Source organism: Muscardinus avellanarius (assembly GCF_963383645.1).
Source record: "Muscardinus avellanarius genome assembly, chromosome: 16".
Classification (NCBI taxonomy): domain Eukaryota; kingdom Metazoa; phylum Chordata; class Mammalia; order Rodentia; family Gliridae; genus Muscardinus; species Muscardinus avellanarius.
In genome coordinates, this window is record NC_137802.1 from 54,536,721 (window position 1) to 54,556,199 (window position 19,479).

The 19,479-nt window shown below is 48.5% G+C and overlaps 1 protein-coding gene across 1 annotated transcript in view; it reads right to left on the reverse strand.

Annotated features, from left to right (window-relative positions):
* GJC1 (gap junction protein gamma 1) overlaps window positions 1–11,289 on the reverse strand; it is a gene marked incomplete at both ends in the record, with an annotated part of 30,641 nt that extends 19,352 nt beyond the window's left edge. The window contains one exon of the mRNA XM_080714249.1: window positions 11,217–11,289. Within this exon, the coding sequence (XP_080570375.1) occupies window positions 11,217–11,289 (73 nt within the window). The remainder of the gene's footprint in view (window positions 1–11,216) is intronic.
* Between the last annotated feature and the right edge of the window lie 8,190 nt (window positions 11,290–19,479).

Below are 19,479 nucleotides of genomic sequence, written 5' to 3' on the forward strand. Positions count from 1 at the left end.
TGTCCAAAATAGCCTAAAGGCTTATGCCAAACCAGTGTTCTGAATATTGCTCAGAATACAAAACTGAAAATGTATAAAGCAAAAATAAATGTATATTTCTAGTTTAGATTTCTGGAAAGTATTTTGGCACTATTTATCAAAAACAGCCAGGCGTCAGCCGAGTGTGGTGGTGCACACTTGTAATCCCAGCATTCTGGAGGCTGAGACTGGAGGATCGCAGTTCGTGGACAGCCTCGGCTACTTAGTGAGGCCCTCCGCAACTTAGTGAGATCCTGTCTCAAAGAATAAAAAAAAAAAAAAATAGCCGGGCGTGGTGGCGCACGCTTGTAATCCCCGCGCTTGGGAGGCGGAGACAGGAGGATCGCGCAGGTTCGAAGCCAGCCGTGCTGGCGTAAGAGACCCTGTTTCAAAAATATAAAATAGGTCTGGGAGTGTAGCCCGGAGGAAGAAGGGCTTCCAGGAACCCCAGTACCACCAAAAAAATAAAAAAATAAAAAAAAAATAAAAAAAAATAAAAAAAATAGGGTAGGGGGTGTAGCTCGGAGGTCAAATGCCCTTGGGTTCCATCCCCAGACCCGCAAAACAAACAAAAAAAAACAGGTGTAATGGTACATGCTTGTAATCCCAGCATTTGGGAGGCTGAGACAGGAGAATCACATTTTGATGACAGCCTCAGCTACTTAGGCCCTTTGCAACGCAGTGAGTTTCAAAGTTTCAACCCAGTTTCAAAATAAAAAATAAAAATATAGGGCTAAGGGTGTAGCTTGGAGGTAGAATGCCCCTGGGTTCCAGCCCCGGTACTGCAAATAAATAAATAAATGAATGAATGGAGCCGGGCATGGTGGCACGTGCTTGTAATCCTAGTACTTCAGAGGCTGCAGTAGGAGGATCATAGGCTCATGGCCAGCCTCAGCTACTTAGTGAGGCCCTAGGCAACTTCGTGAGACCCTGTTTCAAAATAAAAGATAAGGGCCGGGCGTGGTGGCGCACGCTTGTAATCCCTGCGCTTGGGAGGCGGAGACAGGAGGATCGCACAGGTTTGAAGCCAGTCTTGCTGGCTTAAGAGACCTTGTTTCCAAATAAAAATAAACAATAGGTCTGGAAGTGTAGCCCGGAGGTAGAAGGGTTTCCAGGAACCCCGTATCACCAAAATAAAAAAAAATTATAATAATAATAAAATAAATAAATAACAGATTAAAAATAGAGCTGCAAGATGGGCGTGGTGGTGCACGATTATAATCCCAGTATTCGGGAGGCTAAGACCGGAGGATCACAGTTCATGGACAGCCTCAGCTACTTAGTGAGGCCCTCTGCAAGTTAGTGAGAATCTGTTTCAAAGTAAAGAATACAAAATAGGGCAGGGGGTGTAGCTCGGAGGTCGAATGCCCCTGGGTTCCATCCACAGACCCACAAAGAAAAAAAAAAAAAAGAGCTGCGGTGTAACTAGGAGAAAGAATGCCCCTGGGTTCCATCCCCAGTACCTCAAAAACATAAAAATAAAAATGCTTTAGCTGGGTGGGGTAATGCATGCTTATAATCCCTAATACTTGTTTCAAAATAAAATAAAGCTAGAGGTGTAGAGATGCAGAAGTCCCTGGTTCAATCTCTAGTAACACATACACACACACTTCGGTGGCGATGCTTCAGTGGTACATGCATGTAATCACAGTACTTGGAAGTTGAAGCAGGGGGATTGCAAGTTGGAGGCCAGTCTCAGCAATTTAGCCAGACCCTGTTTCAAAATAAAAAGGGCTAGGAATGCCTCTGGGTTCACCCACCAATACTCTACCCCCCCCCAATAGCTTTAGTGTGGGAGGTCATGTAGTATTTTCTAAAATGGAATTTTTTATTTGTGTGTCTAACTCAAATAGTTTACTTTGGCCTCACATTCCAATTCAGTATTGGATGTTCATGTTATTCAGAACGGAAGTTTTGTATTTATTGTAGGTTCAAGCAGACGTTCATTTTTCAGATTCACTTGGAAAGGAAAGCTATTCCTCCTTTCCAAGCTATCCCTCCCCTTTCCCCCATCTGGAATTCAATCCAGGGCCTCACACATGCTACGCAAGTGCTCTGCCACTGAGATACTACTCCACCAGACCAGGAATGCTTTCTTTTAAATGTAAAAATTCTTATGTATTAGTGTCTCAAATTCTTAAAATTGCATTGTATATCTAAGCCATTGCATCCTTTATTTGCTTGAACCCAAAAAAGATAGAAAATATGTTTATGATTCAAGATATTTTCTGGAAGAAAAATTCTATTATGTTCAAATTGCAAAGCATGCTATTAGATAGATTTATTTTGGTTACTCGTCAATTATGGTTACCAGTACAATGAGAAATTTACGACAGCCTTAGGTTTTTTTCTTTGTTTTTCCCCTTGGTACTGGAGATGGAAGCCAGGGGCATTCTACCTCTGAGCTACAACCCCAGCCCTATTTTTATTCTTTATTTTGAAACAGGGTCTCACTAAGCTTCAGAGGGCCTCACTAAGTAGCCGAGGCCGCTCAGACACCTTCAGTGCTTCGGTCTCAACCTCTCGAGTAGTGGGACTACAAGTGTGTGCCGCCACCAGGCTTGCTTTAGCATTTTAAATTGCAGGTAAAATGCTCTCAACAGTTAGAAACTTTTCTACTGCTCTTTATTTTAGCCAAGAAAACATTTTTTGCTATCCTTGTTTGACATTACACATAGTTAGGGATGGTGATGCATATCTTTAATCCTGGTACTTTAGAGACTGACACAGAAGATTGCAGGTCTGAGGGCAGCCTCAAGTAGTGAGACTCCCATCAACCTAGCAAGATACTATTTCAAAATAAAAATAGCCAGCTGATCCTGGTGGTGGCACACACTAATCCCAGTACTTGGGAGACTGAGACAGCTCCAGGATTGCACAGGTTCAAAGCCAGCCTCAGCAACTTAGTGAGACCCTATTTCCAAGTAAATTATAAAGTAGGGCTGGGAGTGTAGCCAAGAGGTAGAAAGCCCCTGGGTCCCACCCCCAGTACCACAAAAAAGAAAAGAAAACTAGCCAGGCACAGTGAAGCATGCCAGTAACCCCAATATTTAGGAGGCTCAGACAGGGAGGTCAAAAGGTTCACAGCCAGTTTCAGCAACTTACTGAAGTCCTCTACCACTGAGACCTTGTTTCCAAATTTTAAAAAAAAATGGTATAGCTTGGAGGTAGAATGCCCTGGGTTCATTCCCCAGTACCACAAAAAAATAAAATAAAATAGGACTGGGGGTATAGCTCAAAGATAGAATGCCCCTGGGTTCAATTCCCAGTACCATACACCACAAAAAGAAATTACATATATATTAACACAGAACCAGGGATGGTGGCACACACTTGTAATCCCAGTATTTAGGAGGCTAAGACAGCAGAAACTCAGGTCCTTGGCCAGCCTCAGCAAATCAGACAGGCCCTCCACAACTTAGTGAGACCCTGTTTCAGAATAGAAACTAAAATAGGTCTGCAGGTATAGCTCAGAGGGAGAGTGCCCCTGGATCAAATCTCCAGTACCGCAGATAAATAAATGCATCCAAACATACATATATACCAGCACAGCTTTTTGTGTGAATATGCGTGATACTACGGATTGAGCCCCAGGTCATTCTACCTTCCAGCTACATCCCCAGCCCTATTTCGTTTTTATTTTGAACTGGGTCTCTAGGCTGTTGAGTCTCACTATTTGCTGAGGCTGTCCTTGAATCTGTAATCCTCCTCAGCCTCCCAAGTACTAGGATAACAGGTGTGTGCCACCACGCACAGCATCAGCAGTCTTTTTTTTACCACCCGCCCCCCCCCCCCCCGCCGGTCTGGGGATGGAACCCAGAGGCATTCCACCTCTGAGCTACACCCTCTGCCCTATTTTTTATTCTTTATTTTGAAACAGGGTCTAAGTTGCAGAGGGCCTAAGTAGCTGAAGCTGTCCGCGAACCGCGATCTTTCAGTCTCAGCCTCCCGAATGCTGGGATTACAAGCGTGCACCACCATGCCTGGCATCAGCACAGTTTTTGACATAAGAAAATGAAGATAAGAGATCACTGGAACAGTTTGATTCCAATTTACTTAATCTTCAGACTCTTAAAGTAGCAGAATATTTTGGGTTTAAAAATCTGCTGGGTGCTGGTACATGCCTACAATCCTAGCTTGGGAGGCTCAGACAGGAAGATCACAGGTTCAAGGATAGCCTCAGCAAGTAGTGAGACTCTCAACCTAGTAAGACCCTGTTTCAAAATAAAAATTAAAAGCAGGGCTAGAGGTGTAGCTCAGAGGTAGAATGCCCCTAGGTTCCATCCTCAGCACCACACACACACAAAAAACCCTGCTGGGCGTGTTAGTGTCTACAATCCAAGTACTTAAGAGAACAGCAGGCTTGAGGACAGCCTCAGCAATTTAGCAAGATGCTTAGCACCTGCTTCAAAAAATAAAATAGGGGTGGGGGTATGGCTCAGAGGTAGAACGCCTCCTGGTTCAATCTCCAGTACCATCACACCCGCAATAAAGCCATGTAGAGATGGGCAGGGTACCTCAGATGACAACCAGTAAGGAATGTTGGTAACAGTTTTTCAAGGAAATGTTGGGTTTGTTAATTTTCTTTGTTGCTTCTGAACAATTTATATTAGGTCTCTAAAGGAATGAGAAAGAGGTGGTGTGATACTATGCTGCTATAAATTCACTTCAGAGTAGTATCCTTCTATTTATTTTTGTGGTACTGGGGACTGAATCTAGGGGAAATCTACCTGAGATCCTTTGGTCTCAGCCCAAGATTATAGGTGAGGGCCATGATGCCTGGCTCAAAGTAGTATCCTTTAATATATTCTTACAAATTAAAAATTGCTCTCCAGTGCTGGGCGTGGTGGCGCACGCTTGTAATCCCCGTGCTTGGGAGGCTGAGACAGGAGGATCGCACGGGTTCGAAGCCAGCCTCAGCTACTTAGTGAGGCTCTCAGCAACTTAGTGAGACCCCGTTTCCAAATAAAATATAAAATGGGTCTGGGAGTATAGCCCGGAGGTAGAAAGCCTCTGGGTTCCACCCCCAGTACCACACACACACACACACAAAAAAAAATTGCTCTCCAGAGTCACCATCACCTATTTTATTCTGGAGTAGAATTTTACATAAATTCTGTCTTGGATCCCTATATCTAAGGGATATATAGTGACTATACTATCATTCAATGAGATTATTTTATAATACCAAGATCTGGTCTCTATCAAGGATTAGGAACTATATTTATACTCTTCTGCAATTTATTACTTAAGTCTTTATGAATATAGGCAAATATTGCGAAATTTGTACCCTAACCTACTCTTAAAATTTCTGAGGGCTTTTGTTACATAGTAAAGCTCTGCCAACTCAATTAATGCATGTTTATTTCAGAAAATACTGAGAATCAGCAAGAGATGGTGGCGCTTACCTGTAATCCCAATACTAGGGAGGCGAAGACAGGAATGCCCTTTTGACACCAGCCTCAGAAACTAAGTGAGACCCTTTGCAACTTAGTGAGACTGTTTCAAAATAAAACAGGGCTGAGGGTACAGCTCAGAGGTCGAATGTGCATGTGTGGTGGTGTACACCTGTGATCCAGTGCCTGAGAGTCTGACAGGAGAATAGCAGGTTCATTTCTTTTTTTTTTTTTTTCTTTTCTTTTTTTCGGGTCTGGGGATGGAACCCAGGGGCATTCGACCTCGGAGCTACACCCCTGCCCTATTTTTTATTCTTTATTTTGAAACAGGGTCTCACTGAGTTGCAGAAGGCCTAAGTAGCTGAGGCTGTCCGCAAACCACGATCCTCTGGTCTCAGCCTCCTGAATGCTGGAATTACAAGTGTGAGCCACCACGCCCGGCTCATTCTTTTCTTTCTTTTTTTCTTTCTTTTTTTTTTTTTATTGTGTATATATGGTACTGGGGATGGAACCCAGGAGCTTTCTACCTCTGGGTACACCACCAGACCTATTTTATATTCTATTTGGAAACAGGGTCTCACTAAGTTGCTGAGAGCCTCACTAAGTAGGTGAGGCTGGCTTTGAACCTGTGTGACCCTTGTCTCAGCCTCCCAAGTACTGGGATTACAAGCATGTGCCATCACGCCTAGCTTGAGAACAGCAGGTTCAAAGCCAGCCTCAGCAAATTAGTGAGGCTCTCAGCAACCTAGTGAGGCCCTGTTTCCAATTAAAAAATAAAATAGAAGCCGGGCATGGTGGCTCATGCTTGTAATCCCAGTACTAGGGAAGCTGAGACAAGAGGATCACAGGTTCAAGGGCAGCCTCAGAAAGTAGTGAGACTCTCATCAACCTAGTGAGACCCTGTTTCAAAAAAAAAAAAAAAAAATAGGGCTGGAGGTGTAGTTCTAAAGTATAATGCCCCTGGGTTCCATCCTCAGTATCACTAAATAAATAATAGACTGGTGGTATAGCTCAAAGGCAGAAGGGCCCTGGGTTCAAGCAACACACACATACAGAGAAGGGGGGGAGGGGAAGGGAAGGAAAGGGAAGGGAGAAATGCCCTTGAGTTTGGGGAAAGATAAAGAATGCTCCTGGGTTTGCCCCCAGTATCACAAGAGAAAAGAGGAAAAGAAATAGAAATGCCTTGTTAATTTTGTGTGTGAGGTGCTGGAGATCAAACCTAGAGCCTGATGAACAGAAGGGCTGCACTATTGAGCTACGCCCCTTGATTTTTTGTTGCTTTGTTTTGGTACTAGGAATTGAACCCAAACAAGTACTACCTGTGAGCTATACCCCCAGCACAGCTCTTTTTTTGTGGTACTGGAGATTTTTTTTGTATGTATGTAGTGCTGGGGGTGGAACCCAAGGGCTTTTCTACCTCTGGGCTATACTCCTAGACCTATTTTATACTTTATTTTGGAAACAGGGTCTCACTAAGTTGCTGAGAGCCTCACTAAGCAGCTGAGGCTGGCTGTGCAATCCTCCTGTCTCAGCCTCCCAAGCTCATTAATTAATGTATAGTACCAGGGATTGAACCCTGGGGCATTCCACCTTTCTACCTTTGAACTACATCCCTAACCCTATTTTTATTCTTTATTTTATTTATTTTTGGTACTGGGAATTGAAACCAGGGGCATTTTACCTTCAAGATACACTCTCGGCTCCCCCGGTACTGAGGATGGAACCCAGGGGCATTCTACCTCCAAGCTACACCCCCAGCCCCTATTTTTTATTCTTTATTTTGAAACAAGGTCTCACTGAGTTGTAGAGGGCCTCACTAAGTACCTGAGGATGGCTATGAGCCTGTGATCCTCCTCTCAGCCTCCTGAGTACTGGGATTACCAAGTATGTGCCATCACACCTGGCTCGACACATCCCTTTTTATTTTTTGTTTTACAACAGGGTTTTTTTCTTGGTTGCTGAATCTCAAACCTTTAATTCTCCTGTTTCAACCTCCCAAGTACTGGGATTACTGACATGTACCATCACCTGGGCTCAGCTTAATGAAGATTTACAAATTGAAACTACACCAATATACCATTTGCATTTATTCAACTGGAAAACATTAAAGAAGTAGTGCCAGAGAACTGATAAGGAAGGGTACACAGAAAGAGGCACTCTTGGCTTTCCTGGTGGTAGTAGGTATGGCTTCTGTTTAAAACAATCTGGAGCCAGGTATAGAGGTGCACACCTGTAATCCCAGTAGTTGTGAGGCTGAGACAGAGGGCTCACAGGTTCAAAACCAGCCTCAGCAATTTAACCACACTCTCAGCTACTTACTGAGACCTTGTTTCCAAATAAAAACTAAAGCCAGGCATGGTAGCCCAGACCTGTAATTCCAGTACTTGGGAGGCTGAGACAGGAGGTTAGAGGGGAACCTCAGCAATTTAGGGAGACTCTGTTTCAAAATAAAAATATAAAATGGGCTGGGGGTGCAGCTCAGAGGCAGAATGTTCCTATGTTCAATCCCTAGTACCAAAAAAATAAATAAGTAAATAGACAAATGACAATTTGGAATATCCATCAAAATAAAAATGGCAAATACCTTTTCTTTGTGGCCTATGGTACTAGGGATTAAACCCAGGGACATCCTACCTCTGAGCTATATCCCTAGTCCTATCTTTGTGTGTGTGTGTGTGTGTGTGTGTGTGTGTTACTAGGAATGGAGCCCAGGGACGGTCTATCTCTGGGCTACACCCCCAACCTGACTTTTTATTATTTTGAAACAAGGTCTCAGCTTCTCAAGTACTGGGATTACAAGTATGCCACCAAGCCCGGCTCCCTTGTCTTATTGTTCTTATTCTTCATTTTTAAAACAGGGTCTCACTTAAATTGCAGAGGGCCTCACTAAGTTTCTGAGGCTGGCTGGGAACCTGTGATTCTCCTGTCTCAACCTCTCATGTACTGGGATTACAAGTGTGCGCCACCACACCCAACTAGCATACACCTTTTGACATACCAATTCCAATTTTTAATATGTTATCTACCAAACTTGCTCAAAGACATATAGTATAATGTACAATAGTCACTGAAGCATTATCAATAATAGGCAGGAAAAAATATGAGTAAGGGACAGGGTAAATGATGTTGCTTCGGCGGGATGTGGTAGCACATGCCTGTAACTCATTTCAATAAATAAAATAAAGAAATAAAATAGGAAACTAGACGTGGTGATGCACACTTGTAATCCCAGCATTTGGGATGCTGAGACTGAAGGATTGCGTTTCACGGACAGCCTCAGCTACTTAGTGAGGCCCTTTGCAACTCAGTGAGACCCTGTTTAAAAAAAAAAAGAATTAAAAAAAAAAGGGCAAGGGGTGTTGTAGCTTGGCAGTCAAATGCCCCTGGGTTCCATCCCCAGACCCGTAAAAATAAAATAAAATATAAAAAATAGGGGTGGGGGTATAGCTTGGAAGTAGGATGCTCTTGGGTTTAAAATCCCCAGTACCACAAAAAGAAAAGAAACAGGGCTGGAGGTGTAGCTCAGAGGTAGACTACCACTAGGTTCAATCCCCAGTGCCAAAAAAACAAAATAAAATAAAATGGGCTGGGAATGTAACTCAGAGGGAGAATGTCCCTGGGTTTCATCCCCAGTACTACAAAAGGAAGGAAAGAAGAAAGGGGGAGGGGGAGACTGAAGGTATAGTTGAAGATATAATGCCCCAGCGTTCAAGACCCAATACCACCAAAAAAGTTTAAAACATAAGCTGGGCAGCTAGGTGTGGTGGTGCACGCTTGTAATACCAGCATTCAGTACTTGGGGGACAGGAGGATCACAGGTTAAAGACTAGCCTTAGCAATTTAGCGTAGCTCTCTGCAACTTAGTGAGACCCTGTTTCCAAATAAAGAATTGAAAATAGAGATGGAGGTGTAGCTCCGAGGTAGAATGCCCCTGGGTTCAATCCCAGTACTGCAAGAAAAAGTTACTTTAGGCTGGGCACACATTTGCAATTACAGTATTCGGGAGGCAGAGATTGGAGGATCATGATTTACTGACAGCCTCCGCTACTTAGTGAGGCCCTCTGCAACTTAGTGGGACCCTGTTTCAAAATAAAGAATAAAAAATAGAACAGGGGGTGTAGCTCAGAGGTGGAGTGCCCCGGGGTTCCATCCCCAGACCAGGAAAAAAAAAAAGAATGAGTCTAAAGGGAATCCCCTAAAAAGTAGAGTCCAACTGCACTTTACTCTGAATATCTCCAATAGATATGTTACAATTTATCAGGTAAGTAACATACTCAATCAAAACTGATAAGTATTACCAAAGTATGGAGGAAAACAATTTCTATAAGCAGGGCATGGTGGCATATACTTGTAGTCCCCAATACTTGGGAGGCTGAAACAGGAGGATTGTAGGTTCACAGGGTGCCTCAGCAATTTAGTGAGGCTGTTTCAAAATGAAGGTTAAAAAAAAGTAGGGCTGGGGGTGTGTGGCTTGGAGGAAGAATGCCCTGAGTTCAATCCTTGTAACACACACACACACACACACACACACACACACACACACACACACACACAGAAACAGGATCTCACTATACTGGGGAGGGCCTCACTAAGTTGCGGAGGCTGGCTGTGAACTTGCTTTCCTCCTGTCTCAGCCTCCCAAGTACTAGAATTACAAGTGTGCACCTCATGTAGCTCATACAACTTCTAGGGATCTTTTTCACAAACTGCTCCGCATAGCAGTCTGAACAACAAAAAATTGGTGGGTGAAAACTAAGTCACAGATTTGTTTACCAGCGCTTTTTACCTTTTACCCAAAAGTGTTCCTATTTCTTTCCTTCTGCCGTTACACAGCACTTAAAAAGTCTAAATTAGCGAAGTTCTCACCAAACTTAGCAAGACCCCGTTTCCAAATAAAATTCAAATAGGGCTGGAGGTTGTAGCTTGACCCTGGGTTCAATTCCCGGTACCACACGCAAACATATAAAGGCGGGAAAAGAAAGAAAAAGGCAACTAAGGCTACGGCAGTACAAATTCCCATCCCCAAAAAGAAACTGGCAAACAGCCACAATTCAAATATTTTCAGTGCGTCAAACATTTCTAAGAACTAAGGGTTTTTAATTTGCACTATTCTGAGTAATACCGAAAACCTCTTTAAGGGGAAAAGGATTCGGTTCCAAAATTACGCCACGATTCCTTTTTCTAACGTACTCGAAAGACCTATTTCTGCTCTGACCACAGAGAATCCCTCTCCTGTAGGGAGTGTGGTTTTGGCGGCGCTTCCAGAGACTCCCCGCACATGTTCACGGCGGCGTCACCACCGGCTCGACGCGCCGGCCGCGGGGCCCCGACGCCCGCACCGCGGCCCGCTCGCCCCCGACGCCCGCACCGCGGCCCGCTCGCCCCCGACGCCCGCACCGCGGCCCGCTCGCCCCCGACGCCGCCCGCACCTCGGGCCCCGCGCGCCCCCGAAGCCCGCACCGCGGCCCGCTCGCCCCCGACGCCCGCACCGCGGCCCGCTCGCCCCCGACGCCCCCCGCACCGCGGCCCGCTCGCCCCCGACGCCCGCGCGCGCCGCGGAGGCCGAGCCGCCGCCCGCACCCGGCCCCGCCGGGGACGCCCGGGGAGGAGGGGCGCGAAGTTTCCCGAAGTCGGGAAGTCCTCCGAAGTCGGGGACGCGCCACCCCGCCGCCGCCCGCGGCCGCCGCAGCCTCGGCGAGGCCGGGACAAAGCCGCCGCCAACCGCCCGCGGCCGTTTCCCTCCCAATTTGGACCGCGCGCGGGGACAAAGCGGCGGCGCTCGCGGGCGGCGCCAGAGCTCACCGGGCGGGCCCCGCGGCCGCCTCCGCCTCCGCCTCCGCCGGGCCTCCGCCCGCCCCGCCGGCCGCCGCCTCATGGGCCCCGCGTCGCCATCGCCGCCGCGCTCCGCGTCGCCCGCCGCCCGAGTGCAGCCCGGGCCGCCGCCCTCGCCGCTCCCGCCGCCGCCCGCGAGGCGCCTGCGCAGTGCGGCGGGGCCGGGCGGGGGCCGCCCGGGGGGCGGGGGCGCGGGCTGGGCTGCGCGCGGGCCCGGGATGGCGGGGCCGGGATGGAGGGGTCCCGGGATGGCGGGATCCGGGGATGGCGGGGCCGGGATGGTGGAGCCCGCGGCGACGGGTCCTGGGATGGTGGAGCCCGGGGCGGAGGGGTCCCGGGATGGCGGGGCCGGGATGGCGGGCCCCGGGATGGAGGGGTCCTGGGATGGCGGGCCCCGGGATGGAGAGGTCCTGGGATGGCGGGCCCCGGGATGGCGGGATCCGGGGATGGCGGGGTCCGGGACAGCGGGTCCGAGGATGATGGGCTCCCGAGGGGGGGGCGGGGTCTCGGGGATGACGGGGTCCGGGGATGGAGGGGCCCCGGGGCTGGGTCCCGGGGGATGGAGGGGTAGCGGGGTCCCGGGGGATAGCGGGCTCCCGAGATGGCCGGGTCCCGGGGTGGCAGGGTCCGGGAATGGAGGGGTCCCGGGGTGGCGGGGTCCTGGGAGATGGCGGGCTCCCGGGGTGGCCGGGTCCCGGGGTGGCGGGATCCCAGGATGACGGGCTCCCGGGGGATGGCGGGCTCCCGGGGTGGCCGGGTCCGGGGTGGCGGGCTCCCGGAGTGGCGGGCTCCCGAGGTGGCGGGTTCCCGGGGGATGACGGGCTCCCGGGATGGCGGGGTGCGGGGTGGCGGGGTCCCAGGTTGACGGGCTCCTGGGATGGCGGGCTCCCAGGAGATGGCGGGCTCCCGCGTGGCCGGGTCCCGGGTGGAGGGGCCCCGGGGTGGCGGGGTCCGGGGATGGAGGGCTCCCGGGGTGGCGGGCTCCCGGGTTGAGGGGCTCCGGGATGGCGGGGTCCGGGGATGGAGGGCTCCCGGGGTGGCGGGGTGCGGGATGGCGGGGTCCCAGGTTGACGGGCTCCTGGGATGGCGGGCTCCCGGGGGATGGCGGGCTCCCGCGTGGCCGGGTCCCGGGTGGAGGGGCCCCGGGGTGGCGGGGTCCGGGGATGAAGGGCTCCCGGGTGGAGGGGCTCCGGGGTGGCGGGGTCCGGGGATGGAGGGCTCCCGGGGTGGCGGGCTCCCGGGGAGGTGGGGTCCGGCCGGCGGAGTCCCCGCGCCTCACCTGGGCGCCCGAGCCGGGCCCGCGGCGCTCTGGCTCAGGGCCTGGGTCCGGCGAGCCTCGGGGTGCGGGCGGCCGCCCTGGGTCCTGCTGGGCCGCGGCTCCGGGTGCCCCGGGCCCTCGGGCGCGCCTGCATCCCCGCCTTCCGAGCCGGCTCTCGGCGTGCTGGGAACTTTGAGGTCCGGTACTTCTCGGATTAGCAGGACCCTAATAGGCTGTTTCCTCTTAACTCCTTACATCCCAGCAGGAGCCCAAAGAACTGTTTAAGAATGTGCGTGCCGAGGCATTCTCTTAAACTGCCCGTGAAGGAACTAAAAGCTCCCCAAAAGCTCTAAGTAAAGTGAGCTGCTTTAACTAAAGGGTTACTAAAGAGAGCGCGCCGCGCGTTCCTCAGTTCCCGTGCTCTTGAATTACCTCATTGATTTGAGCACCACCATAAAATAGATAGGCTTTTACTTTACCCCTCTTTTCTTTTCTCTCTCTCTCTCTCTCTCTCTCTCTCTCTCTCTCTCTCTCTCTCTCTCTCGTACGGAAGCCACTGGCTTTCTAGCTTGAGCTACACCCCCCAAACCTTTTCCTTTTGAAACAGGATCTTGCTAGCTGGGCGTGGTGACACACTGGTGTGTAATCCCAGTACCTGGGAGGCTGAGACAGAAGGATCGCAGGTTCTTGGCCAGCCTCAGCTACTTAGCGAAGTCTTCTGCAACTTAGTGCTGAGGTTGTCCTCAAACCTGCAATCCTCCTGTCTCATCCTCCCAAGTACTGGGATTACAGGCTTGCTGCCCCACTATGCCCAGATGTTTTTCCTTTTTATTTTTTTGGGGGGTAGGGGGAGGTGGTACTGTGGATTGAACCCTGGGAGCTACACCCTCAGCCCTATTTTATTTTTATTTTGAAACAGGGTCTCTCATGAGGTTAATAAGAGTGTCACTATTTGATGAGGCTGTACTTAAGCCTGTGATCCTTTTGTCTCAGCCTCCCAAGTATGGAGATTACAGGCGTACTCCACTATGCCCAGCTATTTTTCCTTTTGATTAGAAAAGAAATTAAATTCTAATAAACAAAGTTCAGGCCCAACTCCTGCACAGGAAGCCAAGCCCTAAGGGCTAGTCCAGAGGTTGAGATCTTCAGGGCTGGAAATCTGGTCCACTGACAAGTTTTGTTTGGCCAGTTTGGTGTTTTCCAAATTATTAACTAGTTGCCAAACCTTTTGTGTGTGTGTGTGTGGTATTGGGGATGTTCTACCTCTGAGTTACATCCCCCGACTTATTTTTTGCAGTACTGGAGATGGAACTCAGGGACATTCTACCTCCAAGCTACACTCCCAGCCCTATTTTTTATTCTTTATTTGAAACAGGGTCTCACTGAGTTGCAGAGGGTCTCACTAAGTAACTGAGGCTGTTTGCAAATGGAGATTCTCCTGTCTCAGCCCCTCAAATGCTGGGATTACAAGCGTGTGCCATCAAGCTGGGCTTCCCAGCTCTTCTTTTTGTTTTCTTTTGATTGGAAACAGGATCTTGCAAGGTTGCCCAGAGAGTTTCACTATGTTGCTAAGGCTGTCCTTGAACCTGGGATCCTCCTGTCTCAGGCTCACAGGTACTGGGATTACAGGCATGTGCCCCCACGCCTGGCTAATCACCAAAATTTTAAAATTCATATATCTGGCTTCTAAAAATGAAAAAAGGACCAGGCATGGTGGCGCACACCTGTAATCCCAGTACTTGGGAGGCTGAGACAGGAGGATCAGAAGTTGAAGGACAACCTTAGCAAGTAGTGAGACTCATCAACCTAGTGAAATCCTGTTTCAAAATGAGAATAAAGCTGGGCGTGGTGGCGCACACTTGTAATCCCTGCGCTTGGGAGGCGGAGACAGGATGATGGCGCAGGTTCGAAGCCAGCCGCGCTGGCATAAGAGACCCTGTTTAAAAAAAAAAAAAGTATAAAATAGGTCTGGGAGTGTAGCCTGAAGAGCTTCCAGGAACCCCAGTACCACCAAAAAAAAAAAGAGAGAGAGAATAAAGCTGGGTATGGTGGCACATGATTGTAATCACAGCTTTCAGGAGCCTGAGACCGGAGGTTCGTGGTTCGTGGACAGCCTTAGTTACTTAGTGAGGCCCTCTGCAACTTTTAGTGAGACCCTGTTTCAAAAAAAAAAGAATATAGCTGGGCGTGGTGACACACTCGGGCGTGGTGGCACACTCTCGTAATCCCCGCACTTGGGAGGTGGAGACAGGAGGATTGTGCAGGTTCAAAGACAGCCTTGCTGGCTTAAGAGACCCTGTTTCCAAATAAAAGTATAAAAAAATAGGTGTCTGGGAGTGTAGTCTGGAGGTAGAAGGGTTTCCAGGAACCCCAGTACCACAAAATAAAGAATATAAAAAATAGGGCAGGGGGTGTAGCTCGGAGGTAGAATGCCCCTGGGTTTCATCCCCATACCCACAAAATAAATAAATAAACAAACAAAATGAGAATAAAATAGGGCCGGGATATAGCTGGAGGATAGAATGCCCCTGGGTGCAACCCCTAGAAACATACACACACACACACACAAAAAAAAAAAAAAAAACCCTAATCTGTGCTAAGATGTAAGGAGTGTGTGTGTGTGTGTGTGTGTGTGTGTGTGTGTGTGTGTTGCTGGGATGGAACCCAGGGGCTTTCTACCCCCAGGCTACACTCCCAGACCTACTTTATATTTTATTTGGAAACAGGGTCTCACTAAGTTGCTGAGAGCCTCACTAAGTAGCTGAGGCTGGCTTTGAACCTGTGTGATCCTCCTTTCTCAGCCTCCCAGGCACGGGGATTACAAGCCTGCGCCACCACGCCCTGGGTAAGGTTAATGTTTACCTAATGGGCAGGCCAGTTACTGGAAAGGAAAATGAGGAGGCTGGTCCTGTTCTGTGCTTGATCTGGATGCTGAACACACAGCTATATTTAATTGGTGCATTTTGCTGTAGATTCTGTGAGTTTTTTTTCCCATTTTATTTATTTATTTATTTAGTTATTGTTGAGATGCTACAGCTCAAATCCAGGTCCTTGAGCGTGCAGGCACTAAGCCATACTCTACCACTGAACTACACTCCCATCCTTTACCTGTATACTTTTGACAGTGCAACTTTCCTATGGTATATTAAGACTTCTGTAAGAACCTATGAGGAAGTCACGCGTGGTGGCACAGGCTTGTAATCCCAGCATTCGGGAGGCTGAGACAGGAGGATGGCGTTTCGCAGACAGCCTCAGTTACTTAGTGAAGACCTCTGCAACTTAAGGAGACCCGTTTCAAAATAAAGAATATAAAAAATAGGGCAGGGGGTGTAGCTCGGAGGTTGAACACCCCTGGGTTCCATCCCTAGACCTGCAAAAAAAAAAAAAAAAAAATTTAAGGGGGCTGAGGGTGTGGCTCAGCATTAGAGCACTTGCATAGCATGTGTGAGGCCCTGGGTTCAGTCCCCAACACCACAAAAATAAATAAAATGATGTGAAAACATTTTATTGTATATGAAATAGGGCTGGGGGTGTAGCTCAGAGGTAGAATTCCCTTGGGTTCCATCTCTAGTACCAAAAAACAAAAAACTAGGCAGGAGCAGGGTGTGGTGACGCACACCTGTAATCCCAGCATTTGGGAAGCTGAGACAGGAGGATCATGGTTCGCGGACAGCCTCAGCTACTTAGTGAGGCCCTCTGCAACTCAGTGAGACTCTGTCTCCAAATAAAGAATAAAAAATAGGGCTGGGGGTATAGCTTGGAGGTAGAATGCCCCTGGGTTTTATCCCCAGTACTGCATTAGTAAGTAAGTAAGTAAGAAAATAAATAAATAAATAAATAGAATTAATAGCTGGGCGTGGTGGCGCACGCTTGTAATCCCCACGCTTGGGAGGTGGAGACAGGAGGATTGCGCAGGTTCGAAGCCAGCCTTGCTGGCTTAAGAGAACTGGTTTCCAAATAAAAAAAATAGGTCTGGGAGTGTAGCCCAGAGGTCGAAGGGCTTCCAGGAACCCCAGAACCACACACAAAAAAATAATAATTAATAACCCGGGTGTGGTGGCGTGATCCCAGTACTTGGGAGGCTGAGACAGGAGGATTGCACAGCTAGCCTCAGCTACTTAGGCTCTCAGCAACTTAGTGAGACCCTGTTTCCAAATAAAATATAAAATAGGTCTGGGAGTATAGCCTGGAGATAGAAAACCCCTAGGTTCCATCCCCAGTACCACACACACACACACACACACACACACACACACACGATAAAAATAGGGATGGGGGCGTAGCTTGGAGATAGAATACCTCTGGGTTCCATCCCCAGTACCGCAAAAAAAAAAAAAAAAAAAAAAAAAGACTAGATTTTAGCTCAGTGGTAAAATGCCCCCAGGGTCAATGCCCTATAAAACACACACACACACACACACACACACACACACACACACACACACACACTATGAGCTTTCTAGGCAGGAACTCTCAGTCCCAACACATAGCAGGTACTGAGGAGGTGAGGAGGCCTGTGCAGAGTGAATGAGGCTTCTCGTTCCTGGGAAGAAGACAGGCTACTGGAGGAAAGGGAGAGGGAAGCTCCACAGCGTGGTTTCCAGCCGTGGCAGGCGGCCGCAGAGCCCAGCGCTGTGAGAACCACATTACTTTTTATTCACAAGGGGCCGAGGGAGGGAAGGATCAAAATCCAGTTTGAGAACTTGGAAGTCACCCTGGGGCTCTGTGGTTTGGGAACAGCAAGGTCAACCTAAAGGCCTCAGTGTGTCACTATTTCCATTACACATTTTCCAGGGTCCCCACTTGGCAGTAAACTCTGAACAGATTCCTCTGTGTTGGAGGATGGGCGCCGAGGCCCAGAGAGGTAGGATTTGGGAATTCTCGCTCTTGGCAGCAGGGAGTCCTGCCTGCCCCAGGCTGGATGGGGAGAAAGAGTTGTCTAGGAAGTTCTTAATTCCTCCTACTCACCGGACAGGAGTAATAGTAGCACAACCTTCCTCCTTCTCCACTAATTCCCAGCTGTTTCAGTTAACCTGTGAGACACATTATAGTTTTTTTTTTTCCCTTGCCTTTGCTAGAGGGATGTTAGCAGAAGCAGATTTTTTTGTCAAAAAAAAATTTTTTTTTTTTTAAGAGCCAGGCACCGTGGTGCACGCCTTTAATCCCAGTACTTGGGAGACAGAGACAGGAGGATCACAAATTGAAGAATGCTTCAGCAACTTAGTAAGACCCTCAGCAATTTAGCAAGAGCCTACTTCAAAATAAAATAGGGTTGGGGGTGCAGCTTAGAGGTAGAAGGCCCCAGGGTTCAATCCCAAGTAATATAAAATTAAAATAGAAAGCCAGGCATGGTGGCGCACACTTGTAATCCCAGCATTCGGGAGGCTGAGACAGGGAGATCGCAGTTTGGGATTGTGGTTTGTAGACAGCCTCAACTACTTAGTGAGGCCCTCCGCAACTTAGTGGGAACCTGTTTCAATATAAAAAAATAAAAAATAGGGCAGGGGGTATAGCTCGGAAGTTGAATACCCCTGGGTTCCATCCCCAGACCCACAGTAAACAAACAAATAAATAAAATTAATTAAATAAAAGTAAAAAGGGCCGGGGGTGGTGGCCACGCTTGGAGGAGGAGACAGGAGGACTGCGCTGGTTCGAAGCCAGCCGCGCTGGCTTAAGAGACCCTGTTTCCAAATAAAAAAATATAAAATAGGTCTGAGACTGTAACCCGGAGGTAGAAGGGCTTCCTGGAACCCCAGTATAACCAAAAAAAAAAAAAAAAAGTAAAAAAAGACTGGAGGTGTAACTAAGAAATAGAATGCCTCCAGGTTCAATCCTCAGTGTCAGAAAAATAAAAAAAAATTTTTTTTTTGATCTGGGATTGGTGGTGTATACCTGTAATCTTAGTATTTGGGAGGCTGAAACAGGAGGATTAAAACCTTAGCCACACAGCAAGACCCTCAACAATTTAAGAGACCCTGTCTCAAAATAAAAAAATTCAAAAACATGGCTAGTCCCAGGCGTGGTGGTTCACACTTGTAATCCCAGTACTTGGGAGGCTGAGATAGGAGGATCGCAGGTTTGCAGACAGCTTCAGCTACTTAATGAGGCCCTCTGAAACTGAGATCCTGCTTCGGAAAAATAAAGAACAGCCGGGAATGGTGGCCAACACAAAAGCATCGTGAGGCTGAGACGGGAGGATCGCGATTCGCAGGACAGCCTCAGCTACTTAGTGAGGCCCTCTGCAACTCAGTGAGACCCTGTTTCAAAATAAAGAATACAAAAAAGGGCTGGGGTACAGCTTGGAGGCAGAATGCCCCTGGGTTCCATCCCCGATACCACAAAAAATTAATTAAGTCAAAAGGGCTGGGAATAAGGCTCAGAGGTAGAATGCCTCTGGGTTCAAGCGCCAGCACCAACACATAAAAATAAAAGCACTCAACACAAGTACCTCAGCAAAGCGTTTCAGCTGTCTAGAGCCCCAGCAGTCACTTCAGATGGGCCCTCCTGGTATCTTCTGCATCTCAGGACTGCTCCATCTCTGACACCAGGATTACTATAGCCAGGTCCAGCCTTCCAGTCACTACTAGCCATGCCTCCCCCTTTGATACTGAGAATTGAACCCAGGGGCATTCTACCTTTGAGCTTCACCTCTAACCTTCTTTTATTTCTTATTAAAGAGCGTCTCACTAAGTTGTGGAGGGCCTGGTTTAGTTGCTGAGGCTGGCCTCAGACCTGCAATCCTCCTGTCTGTCTCAGCCTCCCAAGTATAAGGATTACAGGTATGTTCCAGCACACCCAGCTCATTTTTTTTCCTATGTATTTATTTTTGCAGTATTGGGGATGGAACCCAGGGCCATTCAACCTCCGAGCTACACCCCCTGCCCTATTTTTTTTTAATTATTCTTTATTTTGAAACAGGGTCTCACTGAGTTGCAAAGGGCCTCACTAAATAGCTGAGGCTGTCCTCAAACCTCG